The sequence below is a fragment of the Eumetopias jubatus genome, unplaced genomic scaffold (genome assembly GCF_037043125.1).
Source record: "Eumetopias jubatus isolate StellerSeaLion01/CBP00866 unplaced genomic scaffold, mEumJub1_p1.0 scaffold_9, whole genome shotgun sequence".
NCBI lineage: Eukaryota > Metazoa > Chordata > Mammalia > Carnivora > Otariidae > Eumetopias > Eumetopias jubatus.
In genome coordinates, this window is record NW_028274815.1 from 81,103,972 (window position 1) to 81,124,238 (window position 20,267).

Below are 20,267 nucleotides of genomic sequence, written 5' to 3' on the forward strand. Positions count from 1 at the left end.
AAGAGTTGTTGACAGATAAGTGGGAAGACTTCCATGATACCCACCCTTGTTACCTTCTCCTGCAGAAACATGCAGGTGCGTGTGCAGGCTTGCACTTGTTTCAGCCACCGGGTATTGGAATGAAGGATTAAGGTAGATTGCTTTTTAAATGTTTCCGCTGAACATTTTTGCCTTGCTCTTCATGATTTGGGCCTAATGTGGAAATGAAGCTTTTAAAAGCAGTCTGCCACGGGCCAGAGTGTGCAGAAGGAGCCTGTGGTGCCATCTTCCTGTTCCTTCTCCATGGTGGTCGTGCAGCCTCTTCACAGCTTAAGACAGCACAAGAGGCTATACCTGGGGAGGCTGCCACACGAGGACTCTGCCCTCTCTCATTTGGGGGCTGGCCTCTCTGTCTCCCCTGAGCCATCAGCTTCCTCACTCCCACAGATAGACCCTCTCTTGGCTGTACCTTATCTTCCAGTCCCACACTTTGTTCTTGTTCTCCTTCTGCCTAAACCCCGAAATCAGCTCTTTTTAGCAGGGACCCTCTTTCTAGTCCGTTTCTTCCTCCGAGGAAGTGCCAAGTGGACAGAAGACATGCGATCCATTTTGGTTTAAGTGCACAGCACATTGACTTCAGCGTGCTGTTTGTTGGAGTGTTCATGATGGGCTCTGTGTCCCCAGTGACCAGATCAGCCCTCCTGTGCCCGCCCACCTTACCCCTCACCCTCAACCCCTAACCTAGCTAAAGCCTTGAGGCTGACGTGAGGGCCTCAGTGCTTACCTCCTGAACCTCAAGATGTTCCTCATTCCTGTTGAAGGAGAGGGTCTGTTACTTGTTAAAAGTTCCTCTTCGTCCACCTTTTAGACTTGTATGTGTCTGTTGACTTCTCTTCTGCTTCTTTCCCAAGCTCCTGCTCAGCCTCTCCCTCGGGGTTCGGGAGAGTCTTCTCCCCTCTGCAGACATACCCACTTTCTCTTTCACTCTTGCAGCTCTGGATTTCGCTCCTTGTCACCACTGAGTATCTTTAGTCCCCTGATGATCATAAGGCCTTTTCTGTATTAACCTTGTAGGTAAAGGTAACAGTAGCCACTTTGAGGGGATTACCGGGCTCGCGTACGGCAGCTTAGTCACCGCAGGGCATGCTGAAGTGTTGCTCTGGGAATGCCAGTTGTGATCACATCACAGGGTTGAATTCCACCGTGTTTGGTCTTTCGGAAGGCCTTTCGTGGGGAGTGTGTATCATCAAAATTCAATACATTACAGTTTGTATAGAAATTAAGTTAATTCTTTTGAAATTGCTGAAGTAATTTTTATCTAGAATGTTTGCACTTGGTAGCAGTCTTAACACTGATTTTATATTCCTCTACTGTCCTGCAAAGTGCTGGACCCCATTTTGTGCCATTAAATGATTTTTTAACTAAAATTCTTCTTTTTCCTAATTAACTTCTTTAATACCTCAGAGAAGAGAGTATCTCGAGCTTGTGTTTTTAAAGATGCAGTGGAACTTCCCATTTTATCAGTAGGTGGAAAGGAAAGATAAGCAGATGACATAAAGTTGAAACCTGTTTCTGTAAATTGGTACATTTGAACTTTTTCTTGGCTCGGGGCACATTGGTGGTGGGTTTCCTTAAACTGCCTGTGATAGCTAAGCTGAAAGGTAAGTTTAAAAAGTAAGCCTTTTAAGTTAAGTTTAAAAATAAGCCTTTCAGAGACTTATACCTAGAAAAGTTAAAACATGTACTGTAAGAGTGGTAGACCGACAAGGGGAGAAAATTCAGAGGACACTGTAGTATTACTTTGAAATGGTGACACATTTAAGGTCTGCTGACCAGTGTTAGATAGGTTAGGTAGGTTTTTTTGTGCCTTCTTGGAACATGCTAGCCTCAAGCATTCTTTTTTAATTGTGTTACATAACTGACTTTTGTGAGTTGCTATATATTTATTATATTTTTGTAATAAGACACCTTTCCCATTTGCAGCCAGGATTATTTGAACATCATTGTTCCCACCCTTTTTTTTTTTTTTTTTAATTTTTTTAAATAAAATCTCTACAGCCAACGTGTGGCTCAAACCTGTAACCCGGAGATCAAGAGTCACATGCTCTACTAACTGAGCCAGCCAGGCACCCCAGTTCCCACTCTTAATAGTAAACTGTCTGCAGTTTACTACAGAGCTTTGCCTGTAATATCATCATAAAATTTAAAGGAAACTTTAAATCACATGTTATAGAGCTCTTAGCCATTTTTCCCGTCAACCTATACCAGATTCCTGTGAATACAATTGCAGTGCCCTAGTACAGCTTACCTTTGAGCAATTAGCATTTAAAGTTTAATTATATCTAACAGTTGAAAGGTTTAAAAAACACATTTATAAAAGGTTATTGCAGCATGCAACTTAATTTTTTTCGTAGGCCCATAATTTCCAAGGTGATTATTTTCCAGTGACTGTCAATATTCCTTTGACTGCTAACACTCAGTACTTCACAAAATTACACAGTTCTTGGAAATATATAATGGAGAATTACAAGGAGTGTAAGTGCCAAAATGTATGCATTCTTTGTGTTTATGAATAGACTTTTTCAGCTTTGTCTTTTATTCCTTCATTAATTCATTACTGTAAAATCTTGATTGATGTTTGGATGCTATTTATTTTTGGAAGCCACAAATAATAGAAAGATTTCAAAGGCTCATGCTTCTGGTAGTTATTACCAGATTCTTGACATGGATTTTTTCAGCTACTTGATATTGAAGATTGGGAAAATACTGACATACTACACGAAATGGAACCTTTAGAATGGACTTTATCTAGTAAGCAACTCTGTCAATTAATGTTTTGTTTTTCTGCTTCAAATAACTGAAACTAGTTAAAATTATCTCACCTAGGTGTATGGAGGGAAAACACTAAGAATAATGTCCTATTATAGTTCTGCATTTGATAGGGAGATAGTCACCACAAAAAAGTAAAATGATATGAAAATGAGTGGAGCATTACATAAATGTTAATTTCTCTTACAGTGATGATAAATGAGTTTTTAAATTGGACAGCAATTTTTTTCTTAAAATTCAGTCATTATCTGTTGTGTATGATATTTCTATTAAAAAAGAACGTTTTTGTGGAAAACATGATGGCCTGCTGGTAAGCCTTAAAAAAGTGTGAGGACGTGAGCCCCAGTTCAAAGCCACACTGTTATCTGGTGAGTAAAATGTCAGTGTCAACCACAGCTGCACTGGCTGTTATGACAACCACTAGTCTCATGTGGCTGTTTAAACTTCAATGAATTAAAATAGAAAATTGAGTTCTTCAGTTGCACTAGCCATATTTCAAGTGCTCAGTAGCCACATGTGGCCATTGGCTAACGCGTCGGACATCAAGGTACAAAGTTCTACTGGACAAGGCTGGTCTGGATAGCACATTCTAAAAATCTTAGTTATAGGTGATAGATGGAGCCATATGCATTCATAAGCCTTTTTCTTTATCTGTGCAAATGATCATATTTTGAGGGTTTTGTTTACTTTTAAGGATCACTCTAGATGGATAGTGAATACTCAGATTTTTCTCTTTTCCCAAAAATTCGAGAGGCTTCCCTCAAATTTTCGGAAGCTGTTTCATATAGTATGCCAGGCTCTAACAAGTTCTCACTGCCATTGTACTAGATGGAAAGCACCTGTGATTTGGTGGAAGTGTATGTGGGGCAGCATAGACAAGGATACTCTCATAAAACTTAGACTGTGTCTGCAAGCGCAAGACGGAAAGCTGCATCATATGCCTAATAGATTTTTAATGGGGTACTTTTTTCAGGTCACACTATTACCGGAAACTATAGATGTCTAGAATTTATGGGCACCTCTTTACACGTTTTACGTGTTTTGAGGATTCCAGGGATTGTGTTACGTTAGCTTAGAGCCTAAGAGTGCTTCGGCATATTGGTAACTGTCGTCCTCATGAGCCTGGCACTCTGTTAGTTGGTGAAGTTCTTATTTGAGTTTGAATGGCAGTGATATTAACTGCATATGTAAATTCCAGGTTCCCAGCCTCCCCAAGATCCCAAAAGTTGCTTCCAGTTTCCTCAACAAGAATTGCTTGGGTAGATTCTGTCCTCCAAGTGTTCGGGTTTCACTTGCTCAGTACGGAACAGGCACAGAGCTGAGTGGGGGCTGGGAGAGTGTTTCCTTGTTGCCTTCACAGTTGTTTGTCATGGATCCTGTGATTCAGGAAATACATGCTATTCTTTCCTATCTCTCCATCTATCTGAAACTATTGATTGAACAGTTTGTAAAAGCACAAATACTTTATTCCTGTCTCAGTGAGTTTATTAGCCAGTTTAGGGAATCAGTGCAAACATGTATGTGCCCAATTGTGTAGGAGTATAAGGTGATCTGTACTACATGTTACAAAGTTGGTTTAGACAATGAAGGTTAGAGGTCAAGGAAACAAGGCATTTAGGGAAATAAGGGAATGATAAAGAGAGAAAAGTAAGTTGGTTCAAGGTATGGAGAGATTTGAATGCCAAATTGAAGCTTTTGTACCCTCCTATACAGAATGTATAGTTCTAAAAATATGGTAGGACCTAATGAGTATTGTAAGAAGGTTAGGATTGTTTTGATTGCTGCCATGAGAAGGTAGAGGGGGAGGGTGTTGTAACAACCTCTGTTAAAGTCTCTGTCCATCAGTAACAAGGTGGCCAGTGCCTCAAGTAGGGTGGGAACAGAGGAAAGGGAAAGGAAGGAGGTCTCCTCTGGTTCTGGTGGTAAGTTTGGCTGGTTGTATGGAGCAGGTGGTGGTGCTGTTACAGAAAAGGCAAAAGTTGAGAAGTTGGTCTCAGTAGAAATTTATAGCAGGTAAAAAAGCAGGTGGGGTATAGAATTATGAGTTGATGGTTCTGAGGTGCTCCTCCAGCAGACAGACAGCAAAGGAGAAATCTGTGTTTAAGAAGCAGAGAAGGTGCGTGCAAACCAGGAAGGAGACCCAGTGCAGCTGGAGAGTGGGAAGACCATGGCAGCACATCGAGAAGCCAGGACTGCTCCCATGGTGCGGTCACGGTATTTTAATATTCCTAAGAAGTTCAAGGGACGGAGGACTGAGTGCCATTGTTTCTTTTTTGATGATGATGGAGAATGGTCTTTAAGAAAACCTTAAGGTGAGAGATGGATCAGTCATAAACTGGTAAGGATTTGAGGTGGCTATCTATAGCTCGTGTCAGAAGTTTGCTGATGAAAATAAAGACAGATAAGCACAAAGAGGTCATGGTATCCGACAAAGGTTTGTTCAGGTGTCTCATGTGGCTAATGAGATACAGAATCTGTAACACCAAGGAGATGGTGAGCTCAAAACATTCCAGGGAAACTGGTGAATTATGCAGGAGATTGAGGGGATGTGGTGTGCGTGTTTTCTCTCATATCCTTTTTAGCCTGTCACTTCTCTGTTTGTTGTCATTTGGTCACTTTAACCAAGCATTTCTTTTTGTGTGTAATTAAGGAAACCACTCTTTTCCAGATAGGTGCTGTTATCCTTTCCATACATCCAGACTGTTTCCCAAGCACAGCATAAAATTCAGGTCTTTCTGTGTCCTTGAAACAGGAGTGAATTTGTTAGTGGGTACAGAGAGTGGCCTGATGCTGCTGGACAGAAGTGGCCAAGGGAAGGTATATCCTCTGATCAACCGAAGAAGATTTCAGCAGATGGATGTCCTTGAAGGCTTGAATGTCTTGGTGACAATATCTGGTAAGTGTTCATTTAGTAAAGCAGGATTGCTTCACAGCACTAAACTTCCATTAGTTCTTTCTTTCTTTCCTTTTTTTTTTTAAATATTTATTTATTTGAGAGAGAGAGTGAGCTAGAGAGAGCACAAGGCGGGGGGGCAGAGGGAGAAGGAGAAGTAGAAGCAGGCATCCCACTGAGAAGGGAGCCAGACATGTGGTTTGATCCCAGGATCCCAGGGATCCAGACCTGAGCTGAAGGCAGACCCTTAACCAACTGAGCCACCCAGGTGCCCTTAGGTCATTTTTTGAAGTAATGGCTAAATGAGGTAAAACGATAGCATGGTTTTACAATAAGGTGATAGAAAAATGTATTCAGATATGACTGACAAGTACACCCTGAACCTGTGGCTCCTCTAAAGAGCAGTCTTGACATGCACTGTCTAGTAGACCTCTCCCACGTGACCACTCTCTGCCCTGGCGCTTGTGGGGCTTAATGTGGCTTCTCCAGCGTGTAGGTTTGTGCCCGCTTCCACCCACAGGACTCTTTCATGCAGAAGGAACTCTGCCACAATGGTAAAAGTGCCATATTATGTTTTTTTTCTTGTATCAGTTAACACTTAACATAAGTTGCTTTTTTTTTTTTTAAGATTTTATTTATTTATTTATTTGACAGAGAGAGAGAGACACAGCGAGAGAGGGGACACAAGCAGGGGGAGTGGGAGAGGGAGAAGCAGGCTTTCTGCGGAGCAGGGAGCCCGATTTGGGGCTCGATCCCAGGACTCTGGGATCATGACCTGAGCCGAAGGCAGACGCTTAACACCTGAGCCACCCAGGCGCCCTCATAAGTTGCTTTTTAGGAAAGGGTATTTTTTTCATATAAATTATGTAATATATGTTATTCTAGAAAATAAGAAACCAGTCAGAAAAGCCAGTAGGATAAATGAAATGTAAAATCATCCAGAGATACTATACCAATTGACTCTTCAGTTTTTAACTTCTCATCTTTAAGCGTACACACACTCAGTACAGACTTAAAGGGGGAAATTCTGTGTAAAAATGGTTATGCAACATTTCAAACATACCGAAAATAATAATGAGAGAATAATTACATAATAATGACACCCACGAACTGATGAGTTACTTTTAACAGGTGTTAAATACACTCTTGTACTTGCGGTTAGCATCCCCTGCCCCATCTAGCTGCCATGGTAACCACTGTAGTGAAGTGAGGGTGTATCTTAATTCATTCTGATTTGTCCAGATCATGTGGCTTGCTCTTTCCATATTATTAAACATTTCTCTATGACGTCTGTTTTACGTGGCTATAGAGTGTTTCTTTGCATACATACTCTAAAATTTATTTACTTCTGTTGTCTTTTAGTTTAGCCCTTTTTTTCCCTCTCGGGTAAACATTTTCACATACATCTCGTAACTTACTTAACCATCGTGCGTACATATCTGTGTTGCATAGATAATAATTTCCTAATAATTTATTATTATTGCTGGAGTCAAGAGTATGCAAAATTGAAACACTTAAAATAGGTCTTGTAATAACCAGCAGCAATTTTGATTTAATCATCTGCTAACTCAGCTTCTTTGTTTATATGTAACATTTCTCCAAGTTATTTTAGTTTTCAAATAGGCTTTTGCTTGTAAGTAAAAGACCTTTGTTGAAATGCAGAAATTTCTCCATCCATCTCATACTTAAATGAGAAAGCAGCCATTTACAGCTTGAGTGTTGACGGGGAGTAGGTTTAAAATTAGTGGAAAAACAAATCTGCTAAAAATGATTTAAACTTCATTTTGTGATCCAGTGAACAAGACGATTTATGGGGATCACTGATCAGCTGACACCAGTAAAAATTTTTTGGTCTACTTTTCTGTATTATTTTCCTTATTTTATTTTATTTTTTTAAAGATTTTATTTATTTGACAGAGAGAGCAGGAGAGCACAGGCAGGGGGAGCGGCAGAGGGAGAGAGAGAAGCAGACTCCCCACTAAGCAGGGAGCCTGATGAGGGGCTTGATCCCAGGACCCTGGGATCATGACCTGAGCCAAAGGCAGTCACTTAACCAACTGAGGCACCCAGTTGCCCATCTGTTCCTCTTTTGCAATGGTTTCTACAATCATGAAGGTAATATGTTAATTTTGGGAAGCTTTGAAAATAGAAAAATCTTAGGAAGAATAAAACAAAATGCTACCCCATCTCAGAGACAACTCTTGTTGACATTTTTTTATATTTCCTCCTCATTTTTTTTTAAAAGATTTTATTTACTTATTAGGGAGAGAGAACAAGCAGGGGGAAGGGGAGAGGGAGAGGGAGAAGCAGGCTCCTGCTGAGCGGACCCTGGGATCATGACCTGAGCCGAAGGAGATGCTTAACTCACTGAGCCACCCAGGCGCCCCTCCTCCTTCTCATTTCTATAAAGATTTATCACAATATGGGAATGAAACACTATATACATAAAACTACATGGTTTTTGTTTCATTTAACATTTTATTGAATATTTCCCCACATTCAAAAAGTCTTCAAAACCTAAAAAAATTAAAGTGTAAGATGTAACAAAGAAAGTGCACAGATTATAAGTATATACTCAGTGAATTGTCACAGTTAGAATCCATCGGCTCAGGTCATGATCCTGGAGTCCCGGGATCGAGTCCCACGTCGGGCTCCCTGCTCAGCAGGGAGTCTGCTTCTCCCTCTGACCCTCTTCCCTCTCGTGCTCTCTATCTCTCATTCTCTCTCTCTCAAATAAATAAATAAAATCTTTAAAAAAAAAAAAAAGGAATCCATCCACCTAGGATCCATTCACCTACCCTGGTGAAGAAATGCAACAATCTCAAGTAACCCAGAAGCTCCCCTGCAGTACTCACTCTGCTGCCTCCCAGTCATTGCCCGCCCTGCTCCCCAGAGGAAAGCACTGTCTTTTAAAATACCTTAGGTTGGTTTTACCTTCATTGAAGTGAATTGATATAAATGGTAAAACAGTAAGCATTCTTTTGTGTCTGGCTGCGTTTTTTTTTTAAAGAGCACCTTTAAGTTTACAGAAAAGTTGAAAAGAAAATATAGACAATTCCCATATTACACCCCCACCTCCAGTTTTCCCTATCATCTGCATTAGTGTATCACATTAGTATAGTACATTTGTTGTAATTGATGAACTGATATTAACAATATTATTATTATTAAAGTCTGAAGTTTACATTGAGGTTTACTCTTTGTATTGTACAGTTCAGGGTTCTGACAAACAAATAATTATCCACCATTAACAGACTAATTTCACTGCCCTAAAAATACCCTATGCTCCACCTATTCATCTCTCCCCCAAAGTCCCTGGCAACAACTTGATTTTTTTTTTTTTTTAACTCTCTCTATGACCTTCTCCAGAATGTCATAGTTGGAATCATGTAATATGTAGCCTTTTCAGACTGGCTTCTTTCTTTAGCAATATGTATTTAAGGTTCTTCCATGTCTTTTCATGACTTGATTGTGCATTTCTTTAACTGCTGAATAATTCGTTGTGTGGATGTGCCACTTTGTTTATCCATTCACTTATTGAAAGACCTCTTGGTTGCTTCCAAATTTTAGCAATTATGAATAAAGCTGCTATAAATATCTGTGGACAGCTTTTTGCGTAGACATAAGGTTTCAACTCATGTGTTTAGTTAAAAACCTAGGAGCATGATTGCTGGAGCATAAGATAAGGCTACATTTAGCTTTGTAAGAAATAGCCAGCCTGTCTTCCGAAGTGGCTGTATCATTTTGATTTTCTACAGACCTCAAATGAAGAGTCCCTTTTGCTCCACATCCACATCAGTGTTTTGTGTGGGTCTATTTCTGGGCTCTCTGTTTTGTTCCATTGATCTGTTTTTCCTTTGGTAATACCATATTGTCTTGATTATTGTAGCTTTATAATAAATCTTGAAGCCACATAGTATCAGCCCTCCAAAGTTGTTCTTTTTCAATATTGTGTTGGCTGTTCTGGCTCTTGCCTTTCCATATAAACTTTAGAGTCAGCTTATCAATATGTATTAAATAACTTGATAGGATTTTGATTGGGATTACATTGATTCCCTAGATGAGTAGAACTGATATTGTAGCAATATTGAGTTCTGTCCATGACCATTAAATATATCTCCATCTGTTTAGGTCTCCTTTAATTTCTTTCTTCTTCAGAGTTTTATAGTTTTCCTCATAGAGATCTTATTTAGGGCTCCTTTGTTAGATTTATAACTAAGTATATCCTTTGACTTCGGTGCTTTTTTTAAAAAGATGTATTAATGTTTTAAAGAGAGGTGGGGGGAGGGGCGGGTGAGAGGGGGAGAATCTCAAGCAAACTCTCCATCGAGCGTGGAGTCTGACACAGGGCTCGCTCTTACAACCCTGAGATCATGACCTGAGCCAGCATCAAGAGTAAGACACTCAACTGACTGAGCCACTCAGGCCACCCCTGTTTTTAGTTTTTCTGTAGATGGTGCTGTGTTTTTAATTTCAAATTTCCAGTTGCTTATTGCAAGTATATAGGAAAGCAGTTGACTTTTATGTATGAACCTTGTAACTTGCAACCTTACTATAATCATTTTATTGGTTACAGGATTTTTTTTTTAGCCAGTTGTTTGGTATTTTCTACTTACATAATCCTGTATTTCTTCCTTCCCAGTTTGTATACTGTTTATTTCCTTTGTCCTATTGCATTAGCTAAGACATCTACTTTGATGTTTAGGAGTGGTAAGTGGAGACACCCTTCCCTTGTTCCTAAAGAGGAAAGTATCTAGTTTCTCACCTTTAAGTATGGTATTAGCCGTAAGTTTTTTATACATGTTCTTTAGCAAATTGAAGCAGTTCCCCTCTATTCGTATTTACTGTGAGTTTTCGATCGTGAAATGGATATTGGGTTTTGTCAGATGTTTTTTCTGCATCTGTTGATATGATCATATGATTTTTCTTCTTAAGCTTGTCAGTATGTCTATAGTTTCTTTTGTTCAACATCATTTTGTTGTTGCTCATAGAGCTATTTTGTTCCACTTCATTTCTTTGTATGACTATACCACAATTTATTTGTTCTGTTGATACGTGTTTGTGTTTGCTGTTTACAGCTCTTAGGAACAATGCTGCTATGAACATTCTCATTTGTATTTGGGGGCTCATACACAGACATTTATATTAGAGAAATTGCTGGATCATAAGTAGGGTATGCATTTATCCTACTTTATTAGATAATGTCAGACTTTTCAAAGTGCTTCTAACAGTTAACACTAGTTTCTAGTTCCTCCACACCTTCCCTACTTTTAGTACTGTTGTTTTCTTTTGCCTGTTGTAGTCGATAGTCGATTGCCCACTTTTTCTGTTGGGTTTTCTCTCTTCTAAGTGATTTATAGGTGGTGAGTCCTCTGTCAGCTCTGTAAGTTGTACAGATCTCCAGTTTATGGCTTGCTTTTTGCTGGATTTGAGTCCCTGCCTTGGGGTGATTTATTTAATCTTTCTATGCTGTCTAATGAGAAATAATAGCTATTCCAGAGAGTTTTGAGAATCAGAGGACATTATACTTGTGAAAGCGCCTTGTAAGTTCTATGGGTTGTATTGCTGTGTAGGTGTTTGTATTACTTTGTGGTTTATGAATACTGACTGTTTACATAAGTCTAAGTTCTTTATTCTTTTAAAACGTTTTCTTTCGGGGTGCCTGAGTGGCTCAGTTGGTTAAGCCTCCGAATCTTGATTTCAGCTCAGGTCACGATCTCAGGGTCGTGAGATGGAGCCCCGCATCAGGCTCTGCGCTGGGCGTGGAGCCTGCTTAGGATTCTCTCTCTCCTTCTGCCCCTCCGCTCTCATCCTCTCAGTCTCTCTCTCTCTCTCTCTTAAATAAATAAATAAATAAATAAATAAATAAATAAATAAAATCTTTCCTTCTAACTCAGGCCTATACTTGATAATAATTCTATAGGAATTTTAAAGTCCATCTGAATAGCTTAAATTGAGGTTCTAGTAAAACTCATAGAGATGGTTCCCTTAGAAGGATATTCGTTGTTCATTGATGTTTCTTTGGCTACTATTATTAATGATGGTATCTACTTTGACTATGCATGTAAAATATTTATATTTGTTTTGATAGGCAAAAAGGATAAGTTACGTGTCTACTATTTGTCCTGGTTAAGAAATAAAATACTTCACAATGATCCAGAAGTTGAGAAGAAGCAGGGATGGACAACTGTGGGAGATTTGGAAGGATGTGTACACTATAAAGTTGGTAAGTTCCAGGAGGGCCATGAGATTTTGTTTTGCAGGGTTTAGTTAGTGTTGTTCCCGATCCCCCTAGCTCATTTCTGCGATTATGTTTCTAAGGCATCTTCTAATCCTGAAGTGTCATCTAGACTCACAGTGCACCTTTTAGCATAACACCATTCATTCCTGCTGCTCACCCTGTCCTCTGTCCGTCTCATCCTCACAGTTCATCTGTAAGCGAGGCTTTTCACCCTTCCTCTTTGACAGTCCACATTCTTCTCTGCAAGCTGTGGCCACAAGAACCTCTCTAAGGAAACCTTGCCAAAGGAAAGCCAGCCAATTTGGATTCTTGCTTTGCACTCCAGTCCTATTCTCCATTTAGAGGACTTTGGGTTCTTGGCAGTCACTGATAGAAAGTTTGAGAGTTTGACCAAAGAGCTGTGGCTTGTCGTTTTGAATGAAGTGCACTGTGCAGAGAGCTACTGTGCTCTAACTACTAAATGAATCAGGCTGGTCAGCCAGTGTTTCATAGCAACTGTCTTGTTTTTTTTTTTCTTTTTGGCTTGCATGCTGTGGTTCTTATGTAATAAGAGCTTACAAGAACAAAACTAAAACGAATTTTTTATGTATGAAGAAAATCAAAATACTAGTACTAATGTTGGAAATAAAGGGGAAATAATGGAACTTAGCCAAATTAAACTTCTATGGGAGAGATGATATATTGTAATAGAATTTGAAAAAGCAACAAATGGTCTCTATATACCTATGACTGACTAACGTAAGGGTCCTATTATATACTGATTTCTGCTAGTATGTTTTATTTTTTCTATGTTTATAAAATATATGCTGTAGTCAGTTCCTCTGCCTCCAAGAATATTACAATCTTTGACATTTTCTTCTTATTGATGTAATCTGTCTACAGCTCTCAGCGCATTGATTAATAATGACTGCAGGAGCCACCCCAATATTGGAGTGATTCTGTATTACTAAAAAGTATTACTATCTCCTTGATTAAATTTTGGGATTAGGATTTTCTGTGTTGTGTTTATGTGAAAGAATTCTTGAGGTGTAACCAGAATCATCTAAGTCTAAATTTAATGAAACAGATCAAAACAGGTGAAATGTACAAGAATAGATTATCCTACAAGGGGAGCTAGAGGCAAATGTGTTAGGCGGCGCTGGGCTTTTCGTTGGAACAAAACAGCAGTCCTCAGGCCTGGCATTCTTACAGGATGAATCAAAACATTTTCTGAGATAAGAGTGTGCAATACCATTCATTTGTTGTCTTTATACTTTCAGGAAATTATATTCTGTTTATCAAAACCTGTGCTGTACAGTATAGTTGCCATCAAGAAGAGGGCCTATTTAAATGTATATTTAAATTAGTTAACGTGAAATAAACTTTAAAATGTAGTTCCTCAGTGGCACTACTACATTCCAGGTGCCCGATGGCCACATATAACTAGCGGCTATCCTATTAACAGTACACACACATAAAACCTTTTGATCATTGCAGAAAGTTTTATTAAGCAGCACTGGTTTGGACAACCTCTTGTAATCCTTTGTGTCTTAATAATGTCAGTGATTTATTTGAATAGTGACTGTATATGGAATTTAACAAGGAGAGTTACCAAGTTAACAAGTCATCTCTCATGTACAAAGTACTCAAGTAGTAGTGTGACATTGGATAGCTTATAAAGAAACTAATAGAGCTACATTTGTGGTCACAGCCCGTCAGAGCATCTGGGGTTTGTTTGTTTACAGTGCTGTAACCACACTTATTTTTTATTTATTTTTTTAATTTAAATTTTATTAGTTAATGTATAGTGTAGTATTGGTTTCTGGAGTGGAAGTCAGTGATGAATCACTTACATACAACACCCAGAGCGCATCTGTTTTTAAGTAGAGTTGCCTGGCTGCAGGAGAACCAAAACAGCTATGTGAAGAAGGCATTTTCAACTATATTTCCTTTACTACTGCTGTTTTTGTACAGAACTTTAGGTAGACTTCAAGTAGTCACTACCTCTGTAGATCAAAAAGTGGTTCAAAGTGATACTTAACTGATTAACCGCACTATTATCCTTTTGAAGTAATACTGAGCCCTTAAGACTTCAGAGTGGTATGGCTGGCATTGTCCTTGATTATTAAATACTTACAATCTAAGAAGATTAGAAACATTAGTGAAAGTACTCACTGATAGTAACCAGAGTATTGGAGTTGATTGAGTCCCATACATCATCAAGAAAGTTGGGAACAGCCTGAATCGTACATAAAAGTATTGGAAAAGGAAACTCTGAGGTTTGATCACTCAGTATTTTTCTCCTCTTGGTCTGAATGATTCAATAGAAGGCATATTTATAAAGTTTGCAAAAGACAATTAACAGAATTTGGAGTTCCAAGTTGATTCTGACTTGTGCTTCTCTTGTTTTATGTTTGTTGTTTTCAGTAAAATATGAAAGAATCAAATTTCTGGTAATTGCTTTGAAGAGTTCTGTGGAGGTCTATGCGTGGGCACCCAAGCCATATCACAAATTTATGGCCTTTAAGGTAACGGCATCAAGTGTACTTAAAAGTAGCATCAGCCATGCATGTGTGACCAAGAGCCAGGGGATAAGTTTAAAAACTATAAACAGTTAAAACTGATCATTCAAAAATTATGTAATAACACAGTGTATAACTTTATCATAAGAGAGGCCATTTCCAATGTAGTAAGCCTCACTGTCGGCTTTCTGAGTCTTCAGAGTATGAGAAGGAGAAAGCTAAATATTTGGTAGGCACTTTGATTGATATGTCAATATGGTAACAGAAGAAAGGACAAAATAACACCTTCTCTGTTTAAAAAGTAGACTTTGACCTGCTACCTGAAGTCATGCATGTGTATAAAGATTTAGGTATGTTTTTGATAATACTCCATGCCGACAGTAGGCAGCTTGAAGGTATAGCTATTCGATAGAGTACTAAAAATTACAGAAATTCTTCATGACACAAGGAATATGTATTATGCATTAAATAGAAAAAGTAAGTTAACATGAATAATATATCATTTTTGTTTAAGGGAAAAACTGTAGAAAGATCGTAGCAGTTTTCTCTGGGTATTTTTAGTATTTTTTATAATTCTAGAGTTTACATTAGATACAAACTTAGGAAATCCTTAGTTAAAATGATATTACTCTGACAGTAGATATTATAAATAAGTTAATAACCTCATTTCCAATATTAGACACAAAACCTTAAGCATAGCCCTGAGGCTGTTTTAGCGCATATCAAGAAATTAAGAATTTTTCATCCAAAATGATGCTATTTACTTATTTTTTTAAAATAGTTTTTGGTACATTTTATTAAGGGTAAGCTTCAAGTATTTGGAAAATTGACATATTTAGATTGCTTATTGCTTGATTCCCCAGTAAAGCAGGATAAATGGGGTTACCATGTTTGCTTAAAAAATAAATCCACATATTATTGACCTAAAGTAATTGGTTGTGAAATTACGGCTGTCTTCTGAGATCTGGTCTTAATATCCTTTATGTGCCAGGTGTACTCTCTGAGTTGCTTTTATAAATATATTAAGTCTGTCTTGTGAGCTGTAGGTATTGATACTAATGAAGAACTGGGGTCACCCAGTCCATTATAGGTCATGCAGGCTCTTCCAGTACAGCTTTTCATCACTGTATCACTCTAGTCGAGAAATGAAAGTAGAAGTCTGTGTGGTGACTATGATGACCTTACTGAAAATTCTCAATATGTGACTCCTACAACTCCTCCTCTTTCTCCATTGCCTGCATCTGACTAGTTGAACAGTATACTACAGAAAGTCCTGATTATTTCACTTTAGATGTATTTGTCACCAAGGCAAACAACAGAGTGGAATTCTTGGGCCAACTAGGAGGAATTTGTCATGTGACTTCCGGAAGAATTGTCTTTCAGATGCTGATTGACAGACAAAATCATAATAAATTCAAAAAGACTTATTTTCTAGAGTATTTTTGCTTATGGTTGTTGCCAGAGTAGCTCAGTAATTGAATAACTGATTACCTTGGGTTTGGCTTCTCTAGTTTGATCTATCAGAAATAAGTTCTACTCTGTCTTACTGCTTCTCTACTCTGTCTACTACTTCTTTATAGTCATTTGGAGAACTGGTACATAAGCCATTGCTGGTGGATCTCACTGTGGAGGAAGGCCAGAGGTTGAAAGTGATCTATGGATCCTGTGCTGGATTCCATGCTGTAGATGTGGATTCAGGATCCGTCTATGACATTTATCTACCAACACACGTAAGAAAGAACCCACACTCTATGGTTGGTTGACTGGCTTCATTTTGTTTTGACTTTTTTCTTTACTCTGCTTAATGAACTAACACAAGCAGGGATTCTTGCTTCCCCTTGGTATGGGGGTGAGTATTTAAACGATGTGCCATTTTCAATAGCTGCATGCTCTGAGACAAGTGGAAATCCATTCTCCTGGCTCTCTGAGGCCCTCCTGAAAACCTCTTAGCCCTGGCTTTGACTAACATGGGATGGATTTGGGGCAGTTGCTGGCAGGCCAGAACTTCCCTGGGTTGGGAATGGTTTGGGGAACAAAATGTCTTAATGGAGTCCACAATCCAGATGTGTTCCAGGGGCCTCAGAAATGTGAACTAGTAGAGTATATGACCTGTAAAAGCTAGTCTTTGGGATATATACTGCATGGGTTTTCCAAAATTTTATTCAATTGCTGTATTTATTCACCAAGAATATTAACCAGTGCCTTCACCAAGACAATCTTTTGAGCACTTTTGCAGGGATAGAAATAACCACAAACCTACTTCCCTGTACTTTGTTCCTCTTCTCTAGATCCAGTGTAGCATCAAACCCCATGCAATCATCATCCTCCCCAACACAGATGGCATGGAGCTTCTGGTGTGCTATGAAGATGAAGGGGTTTATGTGAATACCTATGGAAGAATCACCAAGGATGTGGTTCTGCAGTGGGGAGAGATGCCAACATCTGTAGGTAGGTATCAGAGGAAAAGGTAGCACTTGTAAAAGTGGGGCCTTCTCTAAAACTGCATATATTTATCAGACAAGTTTTACCTGTTGTGTAGACCTTCTGGTCATTTAGCAGAATGGTTGGCAATAGATGGTGGCAAGTAAGATTGTAGACCATGGGACTGGTCATTGTCTATTTTAAAACAAAATCCAAGTAATTATTGAACATTTTTTAAAACTCTTGTCATTTAATCCTTAAGACATCCAGGGAATAGAACAGATGTTGACTGATTTGTAGAAAGTAAGGTGAGACAGAAAAAGTGTAAGGGACTTGTTCTTTTGAGTGGCAGAGCCACAACTAGAAACACAGCCTCTTGATCTTCCAGCGTGCATTCAAGAATAAAGAGGCAGAAAGGTTGATATCTGAAATTTTCAGTTTATATCCCCGACTTCTGGTTTCTTTGCAGTTAGTCACTGTCTCTCTTTATCACTTCTTTCTGCCTTCTTTACGACTAGTTTCATAAAAATAAGAGCTCAAAACTCTGCATCCAGTGGGTCATTGCTAACGATAAGCATGAACCATGTCAGGAATTCAAATTACCACTTCCCAGGATAAACTTTAAAAGGTTACAAAGGCAAAGTTCCTTAAAAACAAAAGTCCTTAAGTGCTAGACATGCAGGTATGTGTGTATTATAAGAGCAGCATCTTTTCATGGCTGTTTCCTTATCTAACAATTACATGTTTTCCCCCTTCTCAAAAAGCATATATTCGATCCAATCAGACGATGGGCTGGGGAGAAAAGGCCATAGAGATCCGATCTGTGGAAACTGGTCACTTGGATGGTGTGTTTATGCACAAAAGGGCTCAAAGACTAAAATTCTTATGTGAACGCAATGACAAGGTAATGGTTTCCTTACAACTTCTTTTTAGCTACTACTAGCTTTAGTAATGGTTTATTTTCCATGGAGTTTGGTGAAGCCTTTTCTTGGGGTTTTGATAGATTCTGAAATAAATTCATCAAGCAATGTTTTAGTAGTGACTTTTTAAACCTGTTTATGGGGGATGGAGTATATTCTGTGTTTGCTTATAAGAGGACAAGAGATACTTATCTCCGCCAAAATCATTATTTGTTGGTTTGTTTGTGCTGGTTGTTTTTAACCCCATTAGGTGATCTGTGTGAGCTATGTTTGGGTTTAGGGACAGGAAGGGTTAAAGCTGCCATTTTAAATGAATGGGATTCTTTTGTGATTGGAAGGAACCCTCTTGCAAATTTGGGTAGGTAAAAGTTTCCTCTCCCCTGATATGCATCAGACCACTTGTCTGCTTCTGAATAGTAAAATAACTTTATAGTTCGCGTGTCAGCAATACCTAACCACATAAGTCATTTTACGCAGAAGCATGAACACCTCCTGCAGCTGAGACCCCAAGGCTTCAAAGCCCCATTTAAAACCTTTGGTTTTCAAAACTGGCCACATCCTTGTCTCATCCAGGGCCTACTTTGTCCCTGGAAGCCCCTCCCTAAGCCAGCTTTGGAGTGAAGCAGCTGGATGGCCTTGGGTGTTGACCCATCCCACCTTCCTTTGAGAAGGACCTCCCGGTGGGCCTGGCCTTTTCCAAGCCCAACTTTCTTTCTCATCCGTCCACCTGGATGGAAAGCCTCTGCCCACCTGGGGCAGCCCATTGCAGCCTTAGGAATTTGCTTCTTAAGAACGTTTCCACCCCTTGCTTCACATTAAAATATATTAAATATCCTAGCCACTGGCCCACTGATTGCTCAGATTAAATTTAAAAATTCAGCTTGATAAAGGAGCTGTAGATCTGTCCTTGGGTGGTCCTCCTGCCTAACTACTTGCTCACTAAATAAGCTGCATCACCACCAGCCCACTTTCCTGCAATCCTATAGCTCATTTACTAATGGAGTTCACATTTTTTTCTAATAGTATCTCCCAAATTGTTTACCTTGAAACCCCATACAACCTCTGACCCAATACAGGATTTTGCCGGCTTTTTGGCTTTCCTGAGTATATTTAATGTAGCCATAACTATAATATTCTTTGAACTTCAGGCATTTAGATATTTTTATTATTTATAATGTTACATCCCTTAAAGTCTATTAATAAAAGGCCCAAAAGTAAATTGTCATAATTTTGACTATAGAGTCCTATGAAATAACTAATACATTTTAGCCTAGTTTTTTAAAAGAGAAAAAGCAGGTTGGTGAGGAGTCCTCTCCATTGCTCATTGTGTTTTCCCAGACACATTTATCTTTTAGATATTATTAGCAGTGGAGGTAAAAAGAAATTGCTCAATTTCAGAAATATCAATTCCTTTCTTTTGAGTTCTCACAGTATGGTAATGTTAGCCTTCTTAGTTGTAATAAAAATTGCCTACAGAGATGATGACTACTTATGTATGATAAATTGATATCATCTCAGATTTTCTTTTGGAAAGGGCCTTTGGGCTTAAAAGCTTCCTGCATTTGGAGCTGTTGAGGTGGCAGTGGCTCTAGGTTATCTGCCTAGGAACTATAGGAAGCATTGCTCCCGAGGACTGGGTTGTGTTTTCATGGTAAATCTCTCCCTCTCTTTTTCTCTTGCTTTTGCAGGTCTTCTTTGCCTCTGTTCGGTCTGGTGGCAGCAGTCAGGTTTACTTCATGACCTTAGGCAGGACTTCTCTTCTGAGCTGGTAGAAGCAGTGAGATGAGGCTTGCTGGTCCCCAGAGTCTTCAGGATCCTGAGAACTTGGAATTCCTTGCAACTGGAGCTCAGAGCTGCACCGGTGTGGTCCAGGACAGCTATGTGTGCAGACACCATGTGTGGGGTTTTTGTTTTGTTTTGTTTCGTTTTGTTTCCTTTCTTGCACCTCTTACCAGTTTATCCCCCTTCTCTTCTTTTCCCTACTCAAAAATAAATCAAGGCTGCAATGCAGCTGGTGCTGTTCACATTCTACCATCAGGTGCTATAAGTGTTTGGGATTGAGCATCAGACCAGAAAGCAAATGCCTTTCCTTCAGCTCCAGAATTCCTTGTCTCTGAGTGACTCTGTCTTATGGGTATGGAAGGTGGAGACTATGAACATGCCATTGGTTTTGTTGGAAGTGGGCACACGGAGGTGTAAAATGGTGGTCTAACGAGCAGTTTGCTGAAGCAGAGAGCAGATTTAATATAGTAACATTAACAGTGTATTTAATTGACATTTCTTTTTTGTAATGTGACAATATGTGGTCAAAGAAGAAGGTGCAGGTTTAAGAAGTTAATATTTATAAAATGTGAAAGACACAGTTACTAGGATAACCTTTGTGGGTGGGGCTTGGGGGGCAGGGTGGGGTGGGTTAAGGGGGTCCCATTTTGTTTATTTGGATTTTTTTTTTTTTTTTTTGGCTTGGCCAAAAACTCAGTCAT

At 39.0% G+C, this 20,267-nt stretch overlaps 1 protein-coding gene across 35 annotated transcripts in view; it reads left to right on the forward strand.

Moving 5' to 3' along the window:
* MAP4K4 (mitogen-activated protein kinase kinase kinase kinase 4) overlaps positions 1-19,815 on the forward strand; it is a 185,919-nt gene extending 166,104 nt beyond the window's left edge. For 20 of the 35 annotated variants that reach the window (XM_088026570.1, XM_088026571.1, XM_088026592.1 and 17 more), the window contains 7 exons: positions 5,561-5,704; positions 11,793-11,927; positions 14,349-14,449; positions 16,024-16,173; positions 16,732-16,891; positions 17,629-17,768; positions 19,473-19,815. In XM_088026570.1, the coding sequence (XP_087882696.1) occupies positions 5,561-5,704; positions 11,793-11,927; positions 14,349-14,449; positions 16,024-16,173; positions 16,732-16,891; positions 17,629-17,768; positions 19,473-19,556 (914 nt within the window). In that variant the 3' untranslated portion in view covers positions 19,557-19,815. Of the gene's footprint in view, positions 1-5,560; positions 5,705-11,792; positions 11,928-14,348; positions 14,450-16,023; positions 16,198-16,731; positions 16,892-17,628; positions 17,769-19,472 lie in introns of all 35 variants that reach the window. The other 15 variants (XM_028103810.2, XM_088026569.1, XM_088026573.1 and 12 more) reach the window with 1 other exon arrangement.
* Positions 19,816-20,267: the final 452 nt, after the last annotated feature.